Below are 24,818 nucleotides of genomic sequence, written 5' to 3'. Positions count from 1 at the left end.
ATGGTCGTACTTTTTTCTCTTTGACTTAAGTACATTATTTATACACTGTGGAAGAAAAAGTGTCCTCTACTCAAGTAGAAGTACTAATACAACCCTTTCAAAAATACTACATATACAAATCTTACTGAAAAAGTACGTAATTGTTATCAGCTAAATTCCCTCATATGAAAAGTACAGTGAAATGTTCCCTGTCAGTGTTTTACTGCTGTATCTGATTCCTTATTTAACATCACCACTTTTGAGGGTTACCGTGATTTTAATTTCTTTATAAAATGTGTGTTAGCTTAATATGAGATCTTTATATTATTTGGTGCTTTGTTGTCAACAGAGGACAGGAAGGAGTGTGAACTGGTAAATGTAGCATACTTAGTATATATACTAAAGTAATACAACCTGTAGACTGTCATATTAGTATAATGTTTACCTGTGAGAACAAGCACTGCAGCAGCTGTCTGTTCCTGAGCAGAATTCCACCACTGGCGTCATTGTTACTGCAGCGATCAGCAGCTCATTAGTATTCTGGTTGGAGCGCTCTGATTGGCTGCCGGTGTTCCTCTGACGTCAGACGCAGAAAGAAAAAAAAAAAACCAGCAAGCAGAAGACGGCGTTGAGCAGCGCGCGGCGGCTGTGCGACTCTCAGCTCTCTCTCCCCCCTCCACCCCCCCCAAGAAAAACACGTCTAAAGTGGTGTCAGCCGGGAGGAAACGGACCAGAGTCCCGGGGATCGGATACTTTCACCGCTGGGACCCCTGCGCCTCTTTCCGTGTGTGTACTTTAAAAGACTCCGGGAGCCGGTTCGCTTCGTGCCGCCGAGTCGCCGGGATTTCCTCCCAAGATGAACTTGGATCCGGCGGTCGGGAAAGTTCCTGTAAGTAAACCGCGCGTTCCGTGTCCTCGTCACCGGTTTAATAGCGGCTTTATTACGTCATTATCGATCTATTTCTACCGATAAGTGTAGAAGAGGCTCAATCAAAAGTACCGACCGGTCCTCTGTCACACACACACACACACACACACACACACACACACACACTGCCTCTTTTCTCTTTTTTTTTTTGGTGAAGCTGTGCAGTTCACATGGACCAGAAGGCCTGTGAACTCTGAGAAGATGAGACAAGCACGCTCATTGTCCCTCAAGAGCACACGCACACGCACACACACACACACACACACACACACACGCACACACACACACACACACTCACAAGAAGCAACATTGTGTTTTGTTCGCTGTCTCGACTCTTTAAGTGTTTATTCCCGTGGAGGAGGCGGCGCATCGGGCGCTCATTGGCTCCTGTCTTCCCGCTCTTGAGGTCCATGTGCTGGCGTCGTTCACTCCGTCTCCCCCCCCCCCCGCCCCCCCCACTCCAAGCCTCGACGCCTTCCAGCCGCCATCTGCGTTGAACATCATGTGGTCACAGTGTTCAGACGGCTCCCGGTCCGTGGGCCCCCCCCCCGGGCTCCGTTAACAAGCCCTCGAGTTGTGCCCCAAAAAGCCCAGAATTCACCTCGCCAGTTTAGCCAATTAAAGCCGAGAGTCGGAGGTTCGTTGGGCTCTCGGAGCCTCACAGAGACGTCTTTTCATTCCTCCCGCTGTTGTTTTTTCCATCTGTGCAGCACCAGGGCTGACACTATAAATACTGCGCTCACTGTGAGGCCTCGACGCGCAGCCGATGCCTCGGAGGCTCTCTGGATGGAACGCGTGCGAGCAAGTCACATGGCGCCCACGGCGAGGCCTCCCATCCAACCCTTTTTTTTTTTGTTTTTAAGGTCACAGCTTTTACGTGTTGGAGTGAGACAGGAAACAGAAGTTAATCCGAGTTCCTAACAGGCAAATTACAGCTCATGGTGGTCGATGAGGGGGGGGGGGCATTAGGCCTTTGGTAGCAGCGGGGCTACTGTGGCGCCGCTCTAATTGAGCTGTTGAGGTGAATGTAACATCTGTAACATCTGCCTCGTTGGTCCTCTGCTGTGTTTTGAAGTCGGGAGCCGTGTCCCGTTACTGGAATCGGATTTACGTCTCCGGGTGGCAAAGTCAATGTTTATCTCTTCTGTAAACCGCAGTGCATTCTGGAGGTCTTGTTGCTAAGGGACTGTGGGGAAAGTTCACCCCCCCCCCCCCCCCCCCCGCCACTCCCTTTCCCCCTTTTCTAATCCCCCCCACCGACACGCACACACCCCTTAAATTTGCCCCGGGAGTACGTGCCGGGCTGTCCAGTAAACTTCCTGTCTGGAATACACAGATATGCAGATACCAGGCGCTTCACTTCGCTCACCAGATTCCGATCTGCGACGGCTCGTCTGGGTTCACACAGGAAATAGCCCTCCGCGGGCGAGGGGCAGGACGGACATCTGGGACGAGCGGCGGCCAAGCTGTCACTGGAGGGAGGGAGGGAGGGGGCGGGGCTAAGCAGAGGTCAACAAAAAAGCGGCGGGTCTCGGGTCAAACTGTAGCCGTATTGCTGTTATGTTGTGGCGACCATGTGAGCGGTCACAGCGGTGGCTGAAGGGGGGGGGGGGACACCGACATGGACACCGACTGATGCAATGTGGTGCAACAGACACACAACCCCGCCCCCCCAACACCAAGCCCCCCCCCCCGGTGACTGTGAGCGCCTCCTTGTGTTTGAGAGGTCGAGGTGGATCCTTCTCCCGGGTTGTCAGGCACCTGGTGACTCGTGGTGGTGGTGGGGGGGGCGGGGCGCCACCACCTGGCCTGCATACCAACCCGCTCTGATGTGCTTCATTTATGACTCACTTAGCAACTTATTCCAAATGGAACACACGCGATCCTCTTGCTGCTCCCCCGCGTGTCCACAAGTCACCACGCGGATCAAATCACATGAGTCTACTGTCCTGCTGGAGGACATTACAGCGGGACTGCCTGAGTTATTCTTAGCCCCCCCCCCCCCCCCCCCCAAATGTTATCCATTCCTATTTACAAAGTGTGTACGCTATATTCCCCCTGATGCTACTTGAGCTGCAACAGAAAGGTGTCTGTAATGGTTTTGAGAATTGTTTTTTTATATAATTATTTCTTTATCATTGCATTTCCATATGGTGATTATCATTGGCAATTTTTTTAGTTACAGCCTGAGTTGGACTTTTTTATATTTATATAACTGAGAGAAAACCATGAAGCTGAAATAAGTCGCCCCTCACATGCATTTATCTCCCAAAAGCCAATGTGGGAAAATCAGTCAGAAACCCATTAATCAAAAAAGTGGATTCACTGAGAATGAAAAACATTTTCTGTTAAGCCCTACAGCAGCTTTAAAAGATCACATTGCAAAAGAGTGTTTATTTTTCCATTATCAGTCCCTCAATAGGTCCATTAAGTATCAGAAAGTAGTGCTAAATGCCCACGGCTGTTCTCCACCGCCCGGGTTAAAGTACTTTTTGGTTTGAGCCAACCAAAGGTCCAAAGCTCCAAAACCCCAAACGGTCGTTTGCTCTCAGAGAAGGCCGAGAAAATCCACACTTGATAGGATCCATCCTATGAACTTTAGCGGCGTTATTGCTCAGCGATTGAGGTTTCACAGATTGGGTTTGTCAACGTGACGCAGAGCGGCTTGAGGTCGCTACGGCCTCCGACTTCCTGCTGCTCTGGATGAATGGGCGGATTATGACAGAAGTTTAAAGACTTAAAGAACAAGCCCAACCTTTGTCCCGAGTTTAGAATGGACTTCTGTTTACAAAGACATAAATCCACCTATTGATGCTCACTTAGGTCCTCGCTGAGCTGCTGCAGCAGCCACATATTCTACATTTTTGCACCGATGTGTTTATGGAGACGTCTGTTAACTGTCAGACTCTATTTACGCCCCTTTTTAACACAAAGACGGGCTTTAATGGAGCTGATGCGATTGTCTGGAGCGAGGTGATTGATTCCTGCGCATACTTGAAGCTATTAGTCATTACTGTGACAGGGTGGGGGGGGGGGGGGGTACGTGCGTGCATCGTGACGGCGTTGTGCGAGCAGCGCCGACCTTTTGGAAACTACGCTGGAGACCCGCTCCAATGCTGCTGCACCTTTTTGCACCTGGAGAACCCCAGCAGCCCCCCCCCCCCCACCCACCCACCCTCGCGCTGACGTCACAACAACACGGCGGCTCTCATGTGGTCGGGCGCGTTACGTCTCTCGTCTCAACCGCTCGGGGGCCGCAGGTTGACTCGTCATCGCGGATTGTTTTTCTCTGATCCAAAAAGGCCCCGACACACACACACACACACACACACACACTAACTACACACACACACACGCACACACTGTTACGCTCGCGTCTAATCAGCGACGCTCGCCCCTCCTGGAGGAAGCTGGAGAGTTTGCAGGTTTTATAAATATCCAGCCCCGGCGGATGCGCTCGCCAGTCCGATGAGGGGCCGGCGGGGGCTGGGGGGGCCGGGTGGGCTAGGGGGGGCGAGCTGAGGCTGCTGTGGATCTGAACCCTGCATGAAGCCTCGGTATTGTCTCCAGCTTCCTGTGCTCCCTGAGAGGAGGGGGCCGCCGCTTTTCACACGCTCCCACACATAAACCCTGTAGAGAGTGTGTGTGTGTGTGTGTGTGTGTGTGTGTGTGTGTGTGTGTGTGTGTGTGTGTGTGTGTGTGTGTGTGTGTGTGTGTGAGAGCAGCTTTTGTGGTTGCGCGACGCGTTTTTCACACATTTCGTTTTTCTTTCGTTATGCTTTATTGTGACGAATGTACGTTCGCCGCAGCGAGTTTCGTGGCCTGTCCGCGTCCTATTCCTCCGAGGCAGGATGTCGCCGTGATTCATCACTCGAGGAAAGACGTCAGGTCTTATCGGTGGGGCGCACGGCTTTCACTGTCCTGTCAAGGTCGGCCCGGACGGATTGGAGTTGAACGCAAGGACAAGAGCAGCGTGTGTTGGTTAAATTAAGTTAAAAATGTTGGTTAAATTAGATTTGAGTTGAATGAAAAAACGACGACAAACTAGTAGTGTACATTAGTTTTCACTGATGCACTAATCATGTTATGGAAGACGTACGTTACAGGTCAGCGTTTCTCTTGAGTTTGGTACTTTTGGAACAAATCTCAAACCCTCTGTTACTCCTTTTTTGGTAAAAACGCCGTTGTGATCCTACGTGACAATCCTACAAATAGTACAAATGGGAAAATTGGGCGACCTCTTTTTTTTTTTATTGTAAAAGGTACTAACTTGCACACAAAAGTAGTAGGAGGGGCCATCAAAACTATATATGTGGAAAACACCTTCAAAACTATATATGTGGAAAACACCTTCACCTCTACAGCCACATGAAGGCACCTTCTGACGCTAATGTCTCTGTGGCGCAATTGGTTAGCGCGTTCGGCTGTTAACCGAAAGGTTGGTGGTTCAAGCCCACCCAGGGACGCTTTTTGATTGTGTACGTGAAATATCCTCTGGTGGGCCGATTCACTTTGACTTATTAACCCGTTGAACTAATACTTTCTGCCTCCTCTTTTTAATCGCCGAAGAGGCCGTATGATCCCTGTGGATCCGCCGCAGGTTGAGCCTCTGATCAGCTGTGGCGCCGACGGCTGTGAGGCGCGGTGGACGTTTCTTCTTTCCTGTGGTTGCGGGAGGCCGCGGCGTTTCAGAGGAAGAAGGAATGAGTTCCATACATGGGTCATCTAACTAACCGCTCTGAAAAAAAAGACACTTATAAACAAAGCCGGAGCGGCTGATAATCGCTGTCCACTTGGTCGTTGACCCCCCCACCCCACCGAGCCGACGACCATCTATTATGCGATGAACTCATTAATCTTCTGTCAGAGCAACAAATCAGCGTGCAGTTTGGTTTACGCCGAACAACCGGATTACACGGAGGGAATGAACTACAAAGCCACAACGAGTTTTCTATGAGCCGCACGAGGCTTTAATACACTTGTGTGCGCATTAAACTGTATTGTAATACTATTACTATACTGATAATAAATCCTCTGTCACGCTGCACAATACCGTAACTATAAAAAAAAATTGGTTAAAGGAATAAATAGTCGAAATAAGAGAAGCGTGATGCGTCTGTAATGAGGTACATCACGTTGCCCCTGGCGACGATGCGAAACGAACAACCTCCCTGCGCTGGCGTTGTCTTGCGTTGTTTGTGCACCCAAGAGTTCATTGCTTGTTTTTTTTTTTTTTTGCCCCCCCCCCCCCCGGTTTCTTCATTACTGGCTGTAAGTCCCGCAGGGGGAGACTGAGTTATCGGCCCCCTCTGAGAGGCCCATTGATAACACAAGTCAGCTGAAAGGATGTCCTGTCATTCAGTCACAGGCGCGCGCTCTCAGTGCGCCGGGCATGTGTGGCGGTTTGTGCTGGGAGGAAGCGACTGTTTAGATAAACACAGGGACCCGTCATTATTTTATTGTAACTTTTTTTTTTTTATTAGTTTAACTCTCATCCACACAAGCGGAGCGCTGACCCATCGCGCTGGCAGACCGGAAGCTGGACAATAGGACGCTGTTTGAGCCCGCAAGTGGGCTGAAGCCCGTTATTATTATTATTTTTTTTAGGTATTGGGGGGTTGAAGAGCTTTCCACACTGAGGTCACGCTCACTCCTCCTCCTCCTCCTCCTCCTCCTCCTCCTCCTCCTCCTCGGTTGCGGCGGTCAAACCGAGCCACTTTGTGGCGGCCCAGAGTGTTTATGTGCACATGTTCCCTGCTGTGGTTCAGCAGCCAGGAGACCGCGGCGAGGTTATCGGTATCACTATTTCAAAGTAAAAGCTGGACAGAGATGGTCCGACAATCCGTCGAGCGAAGGATCCGTTGATGACGCGGCCGGCGCCGGTTACCTGTCCCGGGGGGGGCGGCTGCACCGCTGGGGAGTGAACAAAGACTGGAAGTGATGTCACCGCTGCGTCGCCGGGACGCTTCGGACTCTCGGACTCGTCCCGCGGCTCCATGAGTCAACTTCTGGGCGTTCGGCGCCTCGTCACATTGGACCCGAGGAGGGTTTGGGTGACCTTGGGTGTCACTCGCTGTATCCAGGTCTACAGACTCGCACCATGCAAGCCGTTAGCCCCCCCACTCCCTTCCCTTTTTATCTCCCTCCCCTTTCCTTCACTCCGCTGTCTCCCCCCTGCCAGAGAATGTTTGGAGGGATCTAAATGGTGTGATTGTGACGCCGTCCACGTCTGCCTCTCGCCGCCTTTGGAAAGTGTGACGTGAGCAGAGAGAGCGAGAGGGGAAAGTTCTCCTGAACAACAAGGCATGGCGTCCCTCCAGAGAGCCGCGTCATTCCCCGCCGCCGCTCATTAGCCTTTTATGCCCCTTCTTCTCCACCTCCATCAGCCTTTTATGCCGCTTCTCCACCTCCATCAGCCTTTTATACCCCTTCTTCTCCACCTCCATCAGCCTTTTATGCCCCTTCTTCTCCACCTCCATCAGCCTTTTATGCCCCTTCTTCTCCACCTCCATCAGCCTTTTATGCCCCTTCTTCTCCACCTCCATCAGCCTTTTGTACCCCTTCTTCTCCACCTCCATCAGCCTTTTATGCCCCTTCTTCTCCACCTCCATCAGCCTTTTATGCCCCTTCTTCTCCACCTCCATCAGCCTTTTATGCCCCTTCTTCTCCACCTCCATCAGCCTTTTATGCCCCTTCTCCTCCACCTCCATCAGCCTTTTATACTCCTTCTCTTCCACCTCCATCAGCCTTTTTATACTCCTTCTCTTCCACCTCCATCAGCCTTTTTATACTCCTTCTCTTCCACCTCCATCAGCCTTTTTATACTCCTTCTCTTCCACCTCCATCAGCCTTTTTATACTCCTTCTCTTCCACCTCCATCAGCCTTTTTATACTCCTTCTCTTCCACCTCCATCAGCCTTTTTATACTCCTTCTCTTCCACCTCCATCAGCCTTTTTATACTCCTTCTCCTCCACCTCCATCAGCCTTTTGTACCCCTTCTTCGCCACCTCCATCAGCCTTTTGTACCCCTTCTCCTCCATCCACCTCCATCAGCCTTTTATACCCCTCTTTCTCCCACACGCTCTTTTTAGAAAACCAATTCCCTGCAGACTGTCCATCTTCAGCTCGCTCTCTACAATCTCCTCCACCCGTAACCTGTTCCTTTCTCTCCTGGTCTGGCCGAGGTTGCGGTGGGGGCCCGGTTGCACGGGAGAGACAAAAACCTCCAAATCCAGGCCTCTCGATTACCCAGGAGGTGTCGCGTTGCGTTGGCGTGGGTGGGGGTGGGGGGGGGCGCTGCACGGCGGTGTCACGTGTCGCGGCATTCAAAGAGCTCTGGGTTTAAGAATGTGGGTCATTTGAAGCAGAGGCACTAAAGTGTGTTGTTTGCCAGTGAATGGGGGCTTCTCACGTTGACATGGTGAAAAGCGTGTGAATAAACACCAGCGCCCCGGGGGGGGGGGGGCTGTATTCTTCTCAGAACCCCACCTGCACAGGCCCTGTTATTACCCAGCACCTGAATGCATCTCTGGAATCACATTTGATACGGGCGGAGATACCTTATCGGCGCCTCCTGTGTTCCACCCACAGTGGAGCCTCTTCCTTCCAGGCCCCGCCCACCCGACGACCCGAGCGTGGCGTAATTAGCGTGTAGCTTGTAGCTAGCTAGTTCCGACCGGCTCCCGTAACTGCCTCCCCGCGGCAGACGTTGAGATCAGATGGTTCAGGTTCCCTCTGAAGACGGACTGTCCTTCACGTAATGAGTCCTAAACTAACGCAAAGCTTTTGTGTTTTCTCCCCCCACCCCCACCTCCCCCCTTTCTCCCCATGACCCCGACAACGCAGGTGTTTGTGGCCGCGCTCCTCCTCGTGCTGGTGTGTCGCGCGGCCGAGCCGCCGGCGTCGCAGTTGTCCGGCGGTGACTTCCAGAACCTCACCGGGCGGCAGCACCGAGCGTGTGTGGAGAACGAGCAGTACCTGCACCAGGGGTTCTGCTGCCACAACTGCCCGGCTGGTAAGGGGAGGTGCGCGAGGGACATGCGGCTATTTAAGTCCCACCGGCCGTGTCCACTTATTCTGTGAAGAATGTCGTAACCTTCTTCTATTCGTTCATGTTGAGCCAAGATGCAATTGCTGCTTGTGTTTCTTTTTATTTAATTGGCTAGTTTTGCTTCACGTCCACTTGATTGACCTGCTTGTTTTAATCCCAAAACACATGTCCCAGCATCAAATGGTGCGTAACCGATACTTTAAAGCTCACTTTTCCCGTGTTGTTTATGTCAACACGAGCTTGCGTGTAACCAGACCGACTTTGCAGACTCTTTTAGCCTCCAGGCGTCCTCTCCCACGTTCGAGAAAGCTTTGACCTATGACCTGTGTCTCATTCCCCTGAGCGGTTGCTTGCAGGAACCTTCGTGCATAAGGGATGCGAAAGAGACCAGGAGTCCGGCTCCTGCGTCGCCTGCGAGGACGGACGGGCCTACACGGAGCACTCCAACGGCATGAGCCGCTGCTTGCCCTGCACGCACTGCCGCTCAGGTAATTTAGCTTATCGTTGAAATGACACTTGGTTGGATGCTTTCAAGCGTAACATTTGTACCACCAGTTCACATTGTAACGAGACCTGCATGTGTGCGTTTAGAAATCCTTCACAAACACTGAGAATGTGTCCGTTTTTCGGGCGGACCGGGTGTTTTAGCAAAAGAGAAAATAAAAGAAATGACCCTAAACTGCCTTCCCCGTTATTTGCAAACTGGTCATCTAAAATCCGCCGTGTGGAATGTACACGGTTTGGGAAATTGAACACCTTTTTGTCTGCCCCCCCCCCACCCCCCCCCGCGCCTTTCAGATGAGATCCACACTGTGATGTGCGGGGCGTGTCCTCGTGGTTTTGTCCCGTGGGCTGAATGTGAGCGCGTTGCCCGTCTCTGGGGAGCCGCTTGTGTGTCTTTGCTACCTGCTGGCTGAACTGGGTGTGGTCGTCTCATTGTGTCCCGCACTGGGGCGTCTTTGTGTCCACTGAAAGGGCCGCCGCTGCAGAAAAGAGACTTCTGTTACACGGGACGGCTTTTGTGCCCTTTCATGGCGCTTTGACGGGCTTTGTGCGCCTCTTTGCTCCGGTTCTTCAGCAGTTGCAACCATGTAATAATTAGGAAAGCCGCTGCAAAGCACATGTGGATTAAGCTTTAAAGAGTTCCTCCTGTTTAGGAATTTTCTCTTAATGTCAAATGTGAGTTCTTGAAGTCTTGCATGTTGTCTCCATGTCCCGTGTGTGTTACCATGGGAACAAGCTCGCGTGGCCATGTTGATATCTCAGGGAAACCGTGGCGGCAGTGAAAATGGATTCCTACTTTGACCTCGTGGCCCGTCCTAAAAAAAACGAACCCATTCTATTGTCGCCCTGAAACGTGCTGCTTCTTCAGCTCCGCTCGAAGGAAACGCGTAAACGTCGGCGCCGCGAGCGGGAGCCGAACGCGCAACGGCAAGACCCCGTTTCCTGATAAAAGGCGAAGGAATCAAAAGACAAACAAACGTGACGGAGCGAGCGGTCAGAGAGCAGCTTTTGAACAATCAAAAGGATTCTTGTGGAAAACTTCCCAAATGTTCCAACCGTCCAAGATGTTTTATCATTATCAGGTTCCAGGTTTTTGAACATCTCAAAGAGATGAAAGTGTTCTAATCCGAGTGTCTTTGGAAGAGAACAAAAAGGCTTCGCGTTGGAAAGTTGCCATCACGTGTTGATTTGTTGTGTAACATTTGATTTGTGACAACAGAGCCCATTGTCGCCGTAGCTCGCCAGAGGAACCAGTTAAGTAGGTTTGTGTAGCGAGAGCAGAAACAATCGGAATCATGTGCGTCTTTCATGTGCGGACGCGGCAAACGAAAACAATTTCTAAACCAACGAGAAAATTGATTTAATATTCAAAACAGAATTAAAAAGAACACCAGGGTTCTGAATGTGGAGCCTCCAACTTCGTATTAAGTCACCGCGGCCGTCCAGCTGCTCTCAGATCCTCCGGCTCTTTCAGCGACTCATGACCGCAAAATAGCTCCGAGCTGACTCACCGGAGGCTCCTGCGCTCCGAGGACCCGACGGGGGCCGCACGGGTTCAGACGCCACGTGAGCCACGACACGCCCAGCGAGCGGCGTTTTCGTTCATCCAGCGGGGATGCACGTCCGCGTGTTTCTGCCCATGCGATCCGATTCCACATATAGCCGGGCATAGCGTAGCTTAAGCCACAGCTGTGTCAGCTCCCCCCTCCCACCCCCCCCCCCCCGGTCTACCCGGCAACATCTCGGTGGCCGCGATCGTCACCGTGAGGTCGGCCGGAGAAAGAACGCCGGCTCTGGGATCTGATACTCGCCGTCGCTTGTACGGACACCTGGCAGACGGCTAAACGTGAATCGTCTGAATGCATCGCTCACATTTTGCGACCGACCCGAGCTAATAGTGTAGTTTTCCCCGCATCGGCGAGCCTGCAGATGAGATCCGTGTGAAAGGTCACCCCGTGGCGATGGACCGCTGGCTTGTTTTTGATCTGATATAAAGAGCTGCAGTTCCGCTCTTTTCATCTGAATTTAATAAATGTACCGTTCCAGATCTTCCATCCTCATTATTCTGCTAAAATGAGGCAAATTCTATCAAAGAGGGGAGACGTAACGCTATTATCTATCTCTTATCTCTCTTTCTTTTTAATTGACCACATAATTGCTAAAGGAATAATTGCTGAACTTTATGACATCTAGCATCATTCACTGTTTGATGTCTGCCTGTCTGTATTTGACCTGGCAACATGCAGTCAGACTGTTTTATCATCTCCTTTGTCCCTCGTGATTGACACGTCACAAACAAACTCACCGTCTCTCCTCTCACATCTTGGCTCTCCGCAGATGAGATCCGGACCGCTTCCTGCACCACGACCACGGACACCAGCTGCCAGTGCCGACAGGGCACCTTCTGCGTGCCGGACCAGGCCTGCGAAGTCTGCAAGCGCTGTGCCAAGTGAGGCCCCGGCGACTCCCTCCCCAAAATAGCCTCCAGTTCGTGGAGTATCGGCAGCGTCCATTTTTTTAATGTAATTTCAGGATAACGGGATAATTCTTGAGCATCCACCGCGTTGTTGGCTAATCCGATTCGTCCTCGCTTGATTCTAATTCAGTCCCAGTAGACAGTAAACGTATGAGAGGAGTCATGAATAGTGGCGCCAAGGCGTTTTAGTGCCGGCGCGACTTTTCAAGGAGCGAATGTCGTGCACAGCATCCGCTCGTGCACGACGTGGCAGAACGCTCCTCTCCTCTAAAGCGCTCAGCAGGAAGAGCAGCGCAACCGGCAAACTCTTCCCCCCCCCTTATTGTATGTTTTATTAACACTGCAGGTGTAAGTCGGGGGAGGAGGAGGTGAAGAAGTGCACCCCGATTTCCAACACCGAGTGTCGCAAGCGCGACCTGTCCCCCACGGAGGCCCCGCCGGTCCCCCCCACCCCGACCGCCGCCGCCGCCGCTCCGGCAGACATCGGTAACCGACGCGAAAGCCTCCTGCTCAACATCCCAGCTTCTGTTCGTGCGTGAATCTTCCTCTGTACTGATTTTTCTCCGTCTCCAGTTGCTCCCGTATGGATCTCCCTCATCGTCATCGCCATCGCCATCGCCGCCGCGCTGGCTGTTTGGTGGCTCTTGGTCAAGCGGCGTTCATGCGAGATACCCTGTGAGTTGACGCGGCGCTCTCTGGCATGGTTTTCTTACTGCGTATGTGTTCTTACTGCTGTTTGTCTGTTGAACAGGCTCGAGGAGCCACTGTGACTCCAGTGAAATTGTGAAGATTCCAATCGTAAGTTGCTTTTGGGTTTAGCTTTTGTAGCAGGAGTCTGTGATACGATATGTCAACGTTCTCCACCCTCCTCTTCCTGCTCAGGACGAGAGCGGCTCCACGGCCGAGGAGCGGCAGAACCATCAGAACGCCGGCCTGGAGGGCGAGGAGTGCCGCCCGGAGTCCCGCCCCCTGCTGCAGGAGACCGGGATGACCAAGGCCTCCCCTCCCCTGGAAGACGAGGACCGCGGGCTCGGAGACAGCTTGCCCAACACCACCAGCTCCTCTCAGACGAGCCTGTCGGCCCTGCCCACCGCCGCCGCCGCCTCCTCCGATGAGCCCGCGCACCCCCCCCAGCAGAGCCCCGCCGCCGCCGCCCGCCTGCCCCCGCCGGACACGGTGCGGGAACCGATCTGACACGTTCAAACCGTCTGTGTTTCACCCTCCATGCCTTACGTGTGTTGTTTGATTTTTGTAGGACGATCCTCTGCAGCATCGATTGGTGCCTGTACAAGGTGAGATTTCATGTTCAGGGGGAGGTGGGGGCGTTGGGTGAGGGGGGCGGGTTCTCACGGCACTTGATTTGAGCGGCGCGAGCTGTGCAGGGAGGTAATAAGATGTAATAAAGTGCATCTCCTGAGGATCTCGCATTATCTGCATTATCTGCGTGATGGATTAACGGCCTCGTGGCAGTCGGGCCCTCGCTGAGCCTTTCGGGGGTTGGAACACGCTGCCCTTTTTTGGTGCTGTTTTTCTGTTCTCTCATGCCGAATCAAAGAGGACACGTCTTAAAGAGATTTATTTGATCGTGGGCTGAAAGATCCAAGTGAGCGATATTCCGAGCTTAACGTTCCGTTTCCAATCGCCCGATCTGTTCTCATCTCTTTGACCTTCCCAAAGGGTCCGAGAAATCCCTGAAGAAGAGCTTCGATCTGTTCGACGAGTACCTGGACGTGCGGATCCACAACAAGTTCTTCAGGCTGATCGGCGTCAGCGACAACCACATCCGGATCGCCGAGAGCGGCCCCCCCGGCGACAAGGTGTACGAGCTGCTGAAGAACTGGATGCAGCGGCGGGGGCTGAAGGCGGACATCAACGACCTGCTGGAGGCCCTGCTCACCATGGACCAGCGGCGCTCCGCCGAGAGCATCGCCTCGGAGGCCCTGCGGAGAGGCTACTACAAACACGCCAACGCGCCCTGAAGGCCCAATAGCCCCCCAAGTAGAAACTTATTTAAGAGGACGCGGTCGGTGGACGTGCGACGGACAGGCTGACCTCTCTGACCTCTCCGTGGCTGAGCGGCCGTGTACTCAAAGGGCCAGTAGTTTTAAAAAGGAGGCGGTATGGGGGGGGAGGGGGTTGAGCCGTATTTACCAGAGCGCAGACGATGTCGACCACTACGGCCAAAGCCCAGGGCGTAGTATCGAAAAATGAAGAAAGGGTTGCGTGGTCCGATTCGACGACGTCGCCGCCGGAGACGACGATGAAATTGTGTTGTTTTTTTAAATATATATACATACATATATAAGATAGAGTGAAGGTGTCCGCTTCCACGGGCGGACGTGGCTGCGTGGCTTTGACTCGGATGGAGCGACACGCATCCAAATACTGAAAGCGTCTCTGAGCGTGTGTGTGTGTGTGTGTGTGTCACGCATCCGGCCCTCGCATCTCACACACACAAGGCGCTACCTGGAGACGAGGATATACACTGGTTTGTAGGAGGGGCGCCAGCTGTGTCGCTAATACTCTGCCTCTTTGCACTGACCTCTGGCACATGTGGGATTTCAAACCAAAATCCTGCTATTTTTGTTGGTTTGTCGAGGCGGTCAAATCGCAGCTTTACTAATCCAAGTTTCGCCTCTTCGGGGCCGTCCGGTCATTGAAATGTGCTTAGCGACGTCGACGCGCTGAGCGATGGGGGCGGCCTTTTTTCTGCAGCACCCGAGTTTCACCGGCTGTTCCTGTCGGAGCGGCTTTTATTTGTCCAAACGTTTCCACGACGTTTCCATGTAACTTGGAGAACTTCAAAGGTCATTTTCTATTTATTGACATATTTATTGTAATGAATAATAACTTTTTATTATTTATACCGTTTTCGACCCTAATAAAACGTTTTTTTAGCTTCGGGGCGAAATGACCGACCTCAAACTTCTCAGAGGTGCCGTCCGAGTGGTTTTTGGTCCCCCCCCCCGTGCACGTGTCAATGTTACCAACGGGCCGTTTCCTGGCGGGAGAGACCACGTGTGTTTGCAGGGGGGGGGAAGCTGCTCCTCGATGCTAAACGCAGAGCGTGTCCTTTCAAATTAAGAATCGAGGTGACGCCCAATCCCAGAAGAAAAAGCTAGAGCCGACTGGATGAACCAGTGGCCCTCGTGCACGCGAGCAGCATCCTTTCCGTCTGCGGTCAAACTCAGACCGGATGAAGGAAATCATTGAAGGGTTTTTTTCTTTTTTCTAGCTTTCAAAGGAAGCTCAAATGTGTCTCCCTCATTCTGTCGCACGTGCGTAGGAAGATCCAGAGATCCTTTTGTGCAGCTGTATCACAAACCAGCATGAATATAGTCCGTGAGGTGTGAAGCTACTCAGAGCACCAACCGCTGCAGTTGACTGTCGACACGTTTTAATCTCGATTTTGCCCATTTTTCTGCAGCATGTATAAAGGAAAGAGTTACAGAGTTCTATATTATTGCTGAAGTGATGCTACAGTGCTGGCACTGCCATCTATTGACAGACAATGAAAAGTGCAGCCGGCATCCGTCTCTAGGGACCTTTAACTTCTCTCACCTAATATTCTCCCTTGTTCTTTTAAGATTCCTCCAGGCCTTTGAAGTAGCATCATGCATGGTTTGTTCACTCTGTGGCACTTCACCTGTTTGTCATTTTCTAAAATCATTTCTGTGTTTTTACTTATTTTCTAGTCCTGAGCTGTTCAGAAAAATAGAAACGTTATTTCCAGCGTCGCAGTCAAGACATTTCCTTCTTAGTTACTGTTTCCTCCTCATGGATTTCAGATATAAATTATGTAAATGCATCAAAGCTGTTATTATGTGAATTTATTTGAAATAAATGTTTTGTACAGATGAGCGTCTTTGAATTGTTTGAAAATAACAGATGTGTTTGTGTTTGGTTTCATTTAAACACAAGTCGTATTTTCATTCTCTGGGTTTTGTGGCTCAAACACAAATATGGAAACAATCGCTGTGCCATGAAAACTTTTATTATCAAATATACATGCATGGAGGAAGAGGATCACACATTTAATATTTCTCTGATTTCAAGTGGGTATTACCAGAATTCTCTCCAATCAGAGAATTGTGTGAATAGCAACATAAATATTATATAAACTTGTGCAATAATGTGGACCAATAATCAGTAACTGATTATGAATAGTGTGTGTGGTACCTGTACAAGGTTCATGCTTTATGAATGTCTCATCCAAATGTCTGCCGGGGGAAACCTTTTAGTAAACCTGCCAAGTCCTTCTTAAAGCGGAAAATAGAAAATGACAATCTCATCCAGCTGCCCGGCAGCAAGACTGCGTCTTCCTCACTGTCAGAATATTGCCTTTCGTCGGCTGGATCCGCAGGTTAGCGCTTCTGTGTGATGCATTAGTGTTGATTCGGTTCCTGCAGCGCCCTTGTGGATCACTTGAGGTGACCGGCCTTATTCCCGGGAGTAAGACGTCGGATGTATCGGAGGAAATTTTCTTTAGTGTCTCCCTCGTCTCTCACTCCCAGAACACTATTCTCGGAGTCGCCGCGGCTGCCTTTCCGCCTCCTTTCCTTCTCCTGACGGGGATACAAATTATTCCTCACCCTTCTCAGCACTCCATCGAAATAATAGAAATGCTCGTCCTCGTCCTCATCGAGGAGACGGTCTCTGGCGGTCTCTACGGGTCCATCGGCCTGGGAGCGGTGGACCAGACCTCCGCAGCACGGCGCGTTGTCCTCCCCAGTCTGTGGGGGTGCAAAGGGACTCAGACTCACTCCCTTTACGAAGTATTATATTTATTCTAGTGGCTTAGTTTTTGCAATGCAAACATTTTTGCTCTCTGGGATCATCAGTCGTCCCTTGTTGGATTAGTTTTCTCCTCCTGGCATCATTTGAACTCCTTTAAGATTAAATTAAACCCACATTTTGTTCTGTTTTATAACTTTTTTTAAATTGAAAGTTTGTAAACAATTATTCACTCATTGATACTTGTATTGACAGCAGCCAATTAGCTTAGCTTAGCATCGCTTGGCTTAGCAAACTGGAAACATGGAAAGTCCAGGTATCTGAGAGCTCACTCATTAACACGTCTTGTTCCACGTGTTAAAAAAAGGTTCTTAACTTGTTTTTTCACAGATTAAACCACAATAAGTAAACTGGTAACTGCGCGCTGGCCATTTGTTGGCTGTTTCCACTGTCTTTGTGCTAAGCTAAGCTAATCGACCGCCGGCACTTGCCTCACACTTAAGCAACAAAGTGTCTGGTGGGTTTTCCCAAAAAGGACAAACAATTCCTATTTAATTTCCTCGAGATTCTCACAGAAAGCGGGTCGACTTACTTTGTGGATCGTGTCAAACGCAACCGAGTTCTCCTCTGGATCGTCATGCAACGCCTTCCTGTTAGACGCAGGTCTTCCTTCGGTCTCTCCACCAGGGTTGGTCGTCTCCGCCGGGGCGTCCTCTCTCATCCGGAGGCCCGAGAAGGGGCTCGGCGTCGGGGCCCCTTTGTCGGCCGCGATGCATTTGGCGGCTCCGGGCTCGGCGCCGGCGCGGGCCTCTGCCGTCCTCGGGGTCTCGGCGCTCGCCGGCCCGCCTGCGTCTCTACTCGACGCCGTCGTCGTCTCGGCTGCTTTGAGCGTGGGGGGTGACGGCCTGACGGACCCCTCTGGGGGCGCTTGTTTAGTAGGATTTATGCCCATATGTCCACCAGGTGACACCGTGGTTACTTTGGCTCTTCTCTCCGCCGCTTTCAGGACTATTCTCTCTGTTCCGCCCGGCACATGCACTCCTAACGAAAACAGGATTCCTTTCAAGCTCCCTGGTTCCATAATAAATCTGGTCTTTATAACTTCAGCCGTGGGTGGGTGGCGATAAAGCAACTTCACCGTTGTTTTTACAGTCCCTGCGCTCGGACACGACCATGGTTCTGTTCGTGTCTCCCACCCGGCGTCTGGGAGGAAAGACGTGATGAAGACTTCTCCTTCCGCCTCAGCGGACACTTGTTTGCCGTCGCCGTCGTTATTACCCGCCTCGTGTACAACGCCTGCTAATCTCCTCTGGTTCCCGTTTCCATCGATATGTGTTCGTTCTCTCTCTCGCCGTCGTGCTCTTTGTGGGATTGCGTCGCCATTGACATCCGCTTTATCGCCCCCCCGAGAGGCCGCTTTCTGAGACTGCGGCCTACGGAAGGATCCCGCGTCCCCTCTGGAGACCACCAAGAGCTGCTCCTCTGCGTTTACACCAGACGCAGCTTTTGAAAGGTCTGGTTTCTGAGCTCCTTTTGGCACCAAGTTGAAGTTGAAGTGTTCATGTTTCTGTAAAGTTCTCTGCGAGTGGAACTGGGACACATGAGGGGTTTTCCTCGCAGGGCTGCCAGAGGTCAGAGTAGCAGCTTGGTGACGACGGACCGCGGCTTGTCTGTCGTACTTTGTGTGAACTTTAATCTCCATCGGCCTCCGCGCGCCTTCTCTTCGTCTCCTTCGTGGTTGTGCGATCCTCTCCTTGGGCATTTCCTCGATGTTCATTGCTGGTCTCATTTTACTGGAAATAATCACACTAGCAGCGCACAATCTCTTTTTCAGCAGACTGTTGCCCGAGGCCCAGCTCTTGGTTTGATTTAACACCGGACGCAGTGTCCGTGGATCGGGCCGACCTGTTATTACGTCCGTGTCTGACCTCAGAAATACTGCAACTCCTTTTCCACGAAGGAGAGAAACAACCTGGAGGGAAAGGAGAAGACAGAGTCATTCCCTGAACTAGTTCACGGCGAGCTTTTTATCTGGCGCCATTGTCAGGTGATGTATTAAGCTCCTCCCCCCCGCGCTGGTTGATGACCAGGTATCCGCAGAGCTAACGGCATCAGCCTCTGCTGCACTTTATGTTTCAAGCTAATTGGCAAATTCTGATCCGCTGCACTGAACTATCAGGGCGATAGCATCGTTGCTGTAGCGTAGCAGCGAGCTGACGTTAGCATTTAGCCCAAAGAGCTGCTAACGTCGCTACATCCTTCAACTTGTAATGGTCCTTTTTAAGTGCTTTGGCGCGTCATTCTCCGAGTGCAGCTTCCCACTTTACAGGCCGTGTGGTTCCCTTTGGCGCGTTAGCACGCGCCGTCGGCCACGCGGCACTCATTGATGTCGGGTTTAATGGCGGGGAAATCTCAGAGGGAGTTATTCGCATTTCTGCAACTGTTGCTCTTTCAGTTTAATCCCTTATGTGTGTTAAACCATGCGCTTTAAAATGAGTTTTCCCTTCGTAGTATTTCTCTTCTGAACGTCTCCGAGGTCTTTTCTGCCCTAAAGCTCGAGAGAGGGAGAGTCTCACAGCAGAAAAACACACCGCGTGTCAGATGTTCTCATGATGGACAGCGTTTGTATTTAAGCCAGGCTGCTTGCGTTTATGCAACGATCGGCTTCTTGCGTTTAGCTCATGTAAATTTGTCATTCTGATCACGCACACAGCTGCAGGACGAAGGAAAAAGTAACAAATAAATAGTGTGCTCACGGAAAGTGAGGACTGCAGTGGCAATGGTTGTAATCACAATAGTACATGAGCAGGGTATATATGCAATAGGGAGAAAGCCATTTCGTTAATAAATCAGCATTATGGAAGCTCCTTTTGCTTTTTTGTAACTCTGCCAACACTGAAATAAGCATACCCGAGCTGTTCTATGATTCCTCTGGATTATTCCTGTAAATTCCTGATGGGACAAAGTGCATCTGCTGCCATCATGGAGCGTGTGCGTCCAGTAGAAGGGGGAGGTCCTCAGCCTGCGCCGCACAGCAACACACACACACACGTTTCTCCAGACGCATTGGTGTTTGCTTTGGCTCTCCCGTATCTCCAGCAGAGGGGTCATCAGAAGCAGTCTCCTGCCCGAAGCCCGGCGGTCGTGATCCGAGGCCCGGCCCCCTTCTCCGGGGGGACTCAAGTCAGAGACGAGCAGGAACACGAGCAGCAGCCACGTCCTCATCGTGCTGAGACTGAGTTCTGTTATCTGCACTGCAGCTTTCTCATTTCACTTTGAATATGCAAACCGTACAGCAAGCGGGGCCTTTGCTCTCTGGAGGTGCAGACAAAGAGGCAACTTTCTGTCTCAAGGAAAGAATAGTTTGTAACCCGTCCACCTCAGATTTGATTGTTTTTGTGTAACGTCTAGTGGGACAGTTGTAATACATCATATTTCAAATAAAAAAATGCATTTATTGGTATGAAACTGAGTGAGAAAATACTTTAAAACAATTTCCATTTTTATAACGATTAAGGAATGTATTTATTTGTACTACTAATGTCTATTCACTGACAGAAATGTGATTGGCCAGTAACAGGGACGCGGGGCGTGAGAGGCGGCTCTATTGGGGCAGGTGCATCTCCACAGTACGTTGCCCAACCCTGGCTGGGTCCTGAGTTTTTGCATTTTATCAGATATTATCTATAAGACACCTACTGCTGAGCTCCGGAGGACAGACGCCGTGCGTTATTGTCTCCGTGCCTTCGGTGAAGCAGCAGGTAAGAATTCATTCTTTTTTAATCAAACTAAACCGTAAGAAGAGTCCTTTGCGTCAGTGCCCTCCATGTCTCCACGGGGCTCACACAAAACCAAAAGAACAATTTCATTTATTATCAATGGAAACGCAACATTGTAGCCGATGTCTCTTTATTTCCGTTAATGTAGAGGGTCAATCCATCAAATGCTTGAGTGGACGGTGCGTTAAATAAAATAGATGATGCCACATTGTACCCTGAAGACAGCCGCGGCTGTAATGTGCAGTAAAATTCAAATGTTGTGATACGAGCTCTTTGTATGTGCAGATACAATGACGGGTGGAGAACAGGGGACAGGTGATGAGTAGCTGCTAAAAGGCCGGTGTGCAATACTTGTTAGTGAGAAGAGTAGAAATGAACAGGAATATAAAATATTCACCGCTAAATGTTTATAAATAATAAATCATAAAATTGGCCTCAGGTTGTTGTTTCTTCAGTGCACAAAACTCTCATATGTCTATTTTATTATTACAGCCTCAAGCAAAACAACGAAATGGGGAACCTCATGAACACGGCGTGCCAGATGAGCAACTACAGCAAAAGGAACGTGCGCGTGTACGTCACGGAGAAGGCCCTGCCGCTCGACGCCTTCATCGCGCCGCTGGCCGGAGGCGAGCAGACCGTCCCGGCCGTGCACCCCGGGGACAAGAAGTTCAGCTTCCGGGCGGAGGTGGAATGCGTCCGCGTGCTGGCCTCTCAGACCCAGCAGGTGCCCTGGGAGGCTCGCCGCTTCGTGTCCGTCTTCGTGGAGGACGCAGACGACGAGGCGATCTGCTCCAAGCAGATCATGCACAACATGGAGCCCAGTGCCCCGGTGACCGTGCTGCTCTACGACCTGTAGGTCCACCGCCGCCTTCGTGCACCGCGTTGCTACCTGTAGCGGCTCTAAATAAAGCTTGTTGATGCAACCACACGTGGGGTGTTTTCGTGCATTGCTGTCGACATGAAATAAATGTCTTTTCCCGCCTTCCCGTCTGTCATTTCGGAGGTAAAATGATGTTCCGCGGCGTCACTGGCCTTGCGTGACCGGCCATCTGTGATCACCCGCCTCGCTCCCCGAGCTCAGGGTTGTTGCTGAACAGCGCAGGCTTTGTTCCCGCTGCAGGGCTGTGCGTTATTAGATGACATGCAAAGAGGTCCCTCTTCGCCCACGTGGTCGCTTTGAAAAAGAAGACCATTCGTAGTAACTTGTGAGAACAATGCATGTGATCCGGCGTGTTGCACGTGCCCGGGAGGAGCTGATGGAAGACGTGTTTTTGTGCCGGCTTAATCCACAGAACATGTCGTGTATATAAGGTCACTTTAAAATGAATGATAATCTGGGTGTGATGTGATTGAATGCCTGGTCAGGATGTTTAGTCACTGTACCGCTGTGCTGCAGATGTCTCGCACACACTTTGATTGTTACAGCCGGGCGGCCGTGGGATGAATACAAAGATCCAGAGTCAACATGACGGAGCAAAAAGTGAGCCATGTTATGAAAAGCTGAAGTTTTCTTTGTCACGAGCCTCCGGACGTCGTCACACTTAAAAACCACCACAAACGATTCCCGACGCGCGTCACCAGGAAGGCTTGTTGTCTCCGAGTGGACAAAGAGGGACGAGCCACAGGGTGAGTGTGAGGGAGGCTCATGGACAGTGTGTGGCTGTAGAGGGACGGTGGAATAAGTAAGTATACCGTCAGGCCGATCTTTCATTTCGCTCGTCTTCAAGCTTCGTACTCGTCTTCTAAAGGTAAATATCACTTATTACTATTTTTCAGTTAGAAACTACTTCAGACTGAAATGTTCAATTATAATTTTTCTTTATTTTTTTACAGAGCATTATTCATTAATGCTAAACACTCTCACTTTTTGACACCGTGTTTTAGTGGAAACACTTCTTCTCAGGCGCTTTAGGGGATCTTATCACTGTTAGAAACTAAGCTGCTCATCAGTTTTTGAAGCCAGTAACAAAATTCCCATCTTATCAACTGAATATTCCACAATTCTCTTTTTCCCTCATTTTCCCTCCCAGACTCCCCAGACATGAGTCCGTCCGGGTGGTTCTGGTTCACCTACGTGCCCTGCCTGTGTCTGGGCCTGCTCTGTCTGCTCTTCGTGGTCTTCTGGACCTCCCACTGGCACGGAGGCTTCGCCTGGGACGGCTCGGGTCTGCAGTTCAACTGGCACCCCGTCCTCATGGTGACCGGCCTGGTGGTTCTGTACGGCTTCGGTAGGCAACGGCACCGTGGCGACGAGTCCTTCGGAGGATGCAGTTTGGTGTTATTGTTTACCTCCGACTTTAACACAACATTTAAAGGAGCAGCTCGATGTCTAAAGTGCCTCCGACTGGAGCAAAATGACCTCTATGACGTCATCGGAGTCACCTCGGATTAGGTTTTTTAGTTTTTATCACTTCCAGCGGTTGATCTAGTGTGGTTTACTAAAGGAGAATCCTTCCTCGTGGTCGTCCCGTCTGAACTTCCCCCTGCGTGTGACTGAGCTCCGAGGATTTGGTTTTTAATTAGACTAGAATTGTGTATATATATTTAAAGAGCCTGTTTGCCTTTTGGCTGTGTTCTGCGCAGCGGCCGTGGTGTTTCGCTTGCCGTTCACCTGGAAGCAGAGGAAGCTCACCTGGAAGCTGGTGCACGGCGGCCTGATGCTGGCGGCCCTGCTCCTGTCCGTCCTGGGCCTGTGTGCCGTGTTCGATTACCACAGAGCCTCGAAGATCCCCGACGTGTACTCTCTGCACAGCTGGGTGGGCCTCTGCACCGTGGCACTGTTTGCTCTCCAGGTGAGGCAGTGGTAAAGGGAAGCGCAGCGGCCAAAAGGTGAGGAAACCGCGAGAAGCTCCGAGCTAAGCCGCTCCCCTTGTCTGACCCCCCCCGCCGCTCGCAGTGGCTCCTCGGCCTGGCCGGCTTCCTGCTCCCGTGTTCTCCGCCGCGCTTCCGCAGCAACCTGAAGCCCGTCCACGTCTGGATGGGCAAAGCCATCTTGATCCTCAGTCTGACCTCCTGCATCAGCGGGATCACAGAGGAACTGTTCTTCAACCTGTGAGTGCTCAGATATCCACCAGGTGGCGGCGCAGTGTCTTCTTTTTTTGTTCCCAACAGGACGGCGGCCGCGTGAAATTCCTACATGACTATAAATCGGTATCGCTGGTAAGAAACGTGACTGAATGTCTCCATCTGCTGCAGCGATGGAGTCACTGGCGAGTCTTACAGCTCGCTGCCTGTGGAGGCAAAGTTCGCAAATTCCCTCGGCCTCCTCCTCGCGGCCTTCGTCTTGGTCGTCTTCGGCCTCCTGTCCAATAACAGCTGGCAGCGGCCGGAGACAGATGGGGAAACCGTCCCTGTGAGTACTGGGGGACGTGGGCAGTGATCACATTGTTGTCAGTCAATACCAAACAAAGAGATGCTTTTGCTTTGAGGTGACAAAGACGTTTTTAATTACAGATCATGCTCAATGAAAACAGCACATGAAAACAGGAGGACAGTGAGCAGCTCTTCACCAGAAGACAACTTCGTATTTCTCTGAAGTACCAGCATTCCTTGAGGCCTTTCATGGATAATTTGTTCTGCGTCATAGCGAACGGGTGATTGATCGTGTTAAACGTTCAGTCTGTCTTTATTTTCTAACAAATGCATGTTCTGTATCTTTGTAAAAGTCTCACAAAGAGGCTTTGTGAGACTTCATGATTTGTTCGAGACAATATGAAATATTATCGTGTGTAATTGAATAAACTGGAGAAAATCATTTTGTTTTGGTCAAAACCTACTTCTTCTTTGGATCTTATTCTTCAGCAGCTCATCCGATATTCGTTCATCCGATGGATTCATTTATTAATATCGTCGTTATGGTATTTATTTCTAATGTATAGCTGTGTCTCTCTGAACTTGAGCTGCAGTGTTGTTACAGCTGAATGAGGCCCAGACCACTAGAAGTAAGTCAGGGTACAGAATGTACATAGAGACGTTTAACTTCAGGGCTTCCTCCTTAGGTTTAGAGAGAGGAATAACCATGGAAAATAACAAGGTTTACATTCAAATAAAGTCTTTCTTTCAAAACCAGAAGGCTAAGTGGGTGTTCAGACAATAATAAGGTGGGTTAGATGATAGTGGCTTCCCTCGCACTGGACAAACAGGTGGTTTTAGCTGCACAGTTATACACAAGATTCACCTTTTTGAATTCCTGCCGACAGTCAAGGCCACTTTCTATGATTTCATTAATAGTATAAATAATGTAAAAGGTGTCGAACGAAGATGTAGATAAAGAAAAGAAGAGTTGTAGTAACATATTGTTGCGTTTGTGTGGATGTCGTATCAATCAATATCAAAGCAAATCAATACATTCATTGAAATGCAAT

General features: G+C 50.8%; 4 protein-coding genes and 1 non-coding gene across 7 annotated transcripts; 4 read left to right on the top strand and 1 right to left on the bottom strand.

Annotated features, from left to right (window-relative positions):
* The first annotated feature begins 565 nt into the window (after nt 1-565).
* tnfrsfa (tumor necrosis factor receptor superfamily, member a) lies at nt 566-15,796 on the top strand. Its single transcript, XM_040197090.2, has 10 exons — nt 566-868; nt 8,754-8,922; nt 9,315-9,446; nt 11,800-11,911; nt 12,285-12,424; nt 12,512-12,613; nt 12,690-12,736; nt 12,821-13,114; nt 13,194-13,230; nt 13,616-15,796. Exons 1-10 carry the CDS (start codon nt 836-838, stop codon nt 13,915-13,917), a joined length of 1,368 nt encoding a protein of 455 aa, XP_040053024.2. The 5' UTR covers nt 566-835; the 3' UTR covers nt 13,918-15,796.
* Nucleotides 5,300-5,373, top strand: trnan-guu (transfer RNA asparagine (anticodon GUU)). The gene has a single exon. It is a non-coding gene; the product is annotated as a tRNA-Asn (tRNA).
* A 120-nt stretch (nt 15,797-15,916) lies between the features above and the next one.
* LOC120831567 (uncharacterized) lies at nt 15,917-18,461 on the bottom strand. Its single transcript, XM_040197089.2, has 2 exons — nt 17,265-18,461; nt 15,917-16,671 (listed from the first exon to the last, which is right to left on the bottom strand). The coding sequence occupies exons 1-2, from the start codon at nt 18,459-18,461 to the stop codon at nt 16,360-16,362; spliced, it is 1,509 nt and encodes a 502-aa protein (XP_040053023.2). The 3' UTR covers nt 15,917-16,359.
* Nucleotides 18,462-20,130: 1,669 nt separating this feature from the next.
* LOC144388309 (uncharacterized) lies at nt 20,131-21,436 on the top strand. The gene is made up of 2 exons (XM_078088880.1): nt 20,131-20,433; nt 20,944-21,436. Exon 2 carries the CDS (start codon nt 20,963-20,965, stop codon nt 21,308-21,310), a length of 348 nt encoding a protein of 115 aa, XP_077945006.1. The 5' UTR covers nt 20,131-20,433; nt 20,944-20,962; the 3' UTR covers nt 21,311-21,436.
* Nucleotides 21,437-21,975: 539 nt separating this feature from the next.
* Nucleotides 21,976-24,210, top strand: LOC120831569 (lysosomal membrane ascorbate-dependent ferrireductase CYB561A3). 3 transcript variants are annotated; one of them, XM_078088879.1, is made up of 6 exons: nt 21,976-22,080; nt 22,485-22,682; nt 23,038-23,246; nt 23,351-23,505; nt 23,650-23,806; nt 23,908-24,210. In XM_078088879.1, the coding sequence occupies exons 2-6, from the start codon at nt 22,496-22,498 to the stop codon at nt 23,932-23,934; spliced, it is 735 nt and encodes a 244-aa protein (XP_077945005.1). In that variant the 5' UTR covers nt 21,976-22,080; nt 22,485-22,495; the 3' UTR covers nt 23,935-24,210. The 3 variants fall into 3 exon arrangements, with proteins under 3 accessions (XP_077945005.1, XP_040053025.1, XP_040053026.1); XM_040197091.2 differs by having other exon boundaries at nt 22,043-22,202; XM_040197092.2 differs by having other exon boundaries at nt 22,076-22,136.
* Nucleotides 24,211-24,818: the final 608 nt, after the last annotated feature.

Source organism: Gasterosteus aculeatus, chromosome 14 (genome assembly GCF_964276395.1).
Source record: "Gasterosteus aculeatus chromosome 14, fGasAcu3.hap1.1, whole genome shotgun sequence".
NCBI classification, from domain to species: Eukaryota; Metazoa; Chordata; class Actinopteri; order Perciformes; family Gasterosteidae; genus Gasterosteus; species Gasterosteus aculeatus.
This window is presented reverse-complemented; position numbering and strand designations above follow the sequence as displayed.

Coding starts and splice junctions, on each gene's coding strand:
- LOC120831567 (XM_040197089.2), bottom strand. CDS start 18,461: ATGAGACCAGCAATGAACATCGAGGAAATGCCCAAGGAGAGGATCGCA. Junction 16,672..17,264: donor CGTTTGACACGATCCACAAA/GTAAGTCGACCC, acceptor GCACCCCCACAG/ACTGGGGAGGACAACGCGCC.
- LOC144388309 (XM_078088880.1), top strand. CDS start 20,963: ATGGGGAACCTCATGAACACGGCGTGCCAGATGAGCAACTACAGCAAA.
- LOC120831569 (XM_078088879.1), top strand. CDS start 22,496: ATGAGTCCGTCCGGGTGGTTCTGGTTCACCTACGTGCCCTGCCTGTGT. Junction 23,247..23,350: donor TGGCACTGTTTGCTCTCCAG/GTGAGGCAGTGG, acceptor CGCCGCTCGCAG/TGGCTCCTCGGCCTGGCCGG. Junction 23,807..23,907: donor CAGATGGGGAAACCGTCCCT/GTGAGTACTGGG, acceptor TTTTAATTACAG/ATCATGCTCAATGAAAACAG.
- tnfrsfa (XM_040197090.2), top strand. CDS start 836: ATGAACTTGGATCCGGCGGTCGGGAAAGTTCCT. Junction 9,447..11,799: donor CTGCACGCACTGCCGCTCAG/GTAATTTAGCTT, acceptor GGCTCTCCGCAG/ATGAGATCCGGACCGCTTCC. Junction 13,231..13,615: donor TCGATTGGTGCCTGTACAAG/GTGAGATTTCAT, acceptor ACCTTCCCAAAG/GGTCCGAGAAATCCCTGAAG.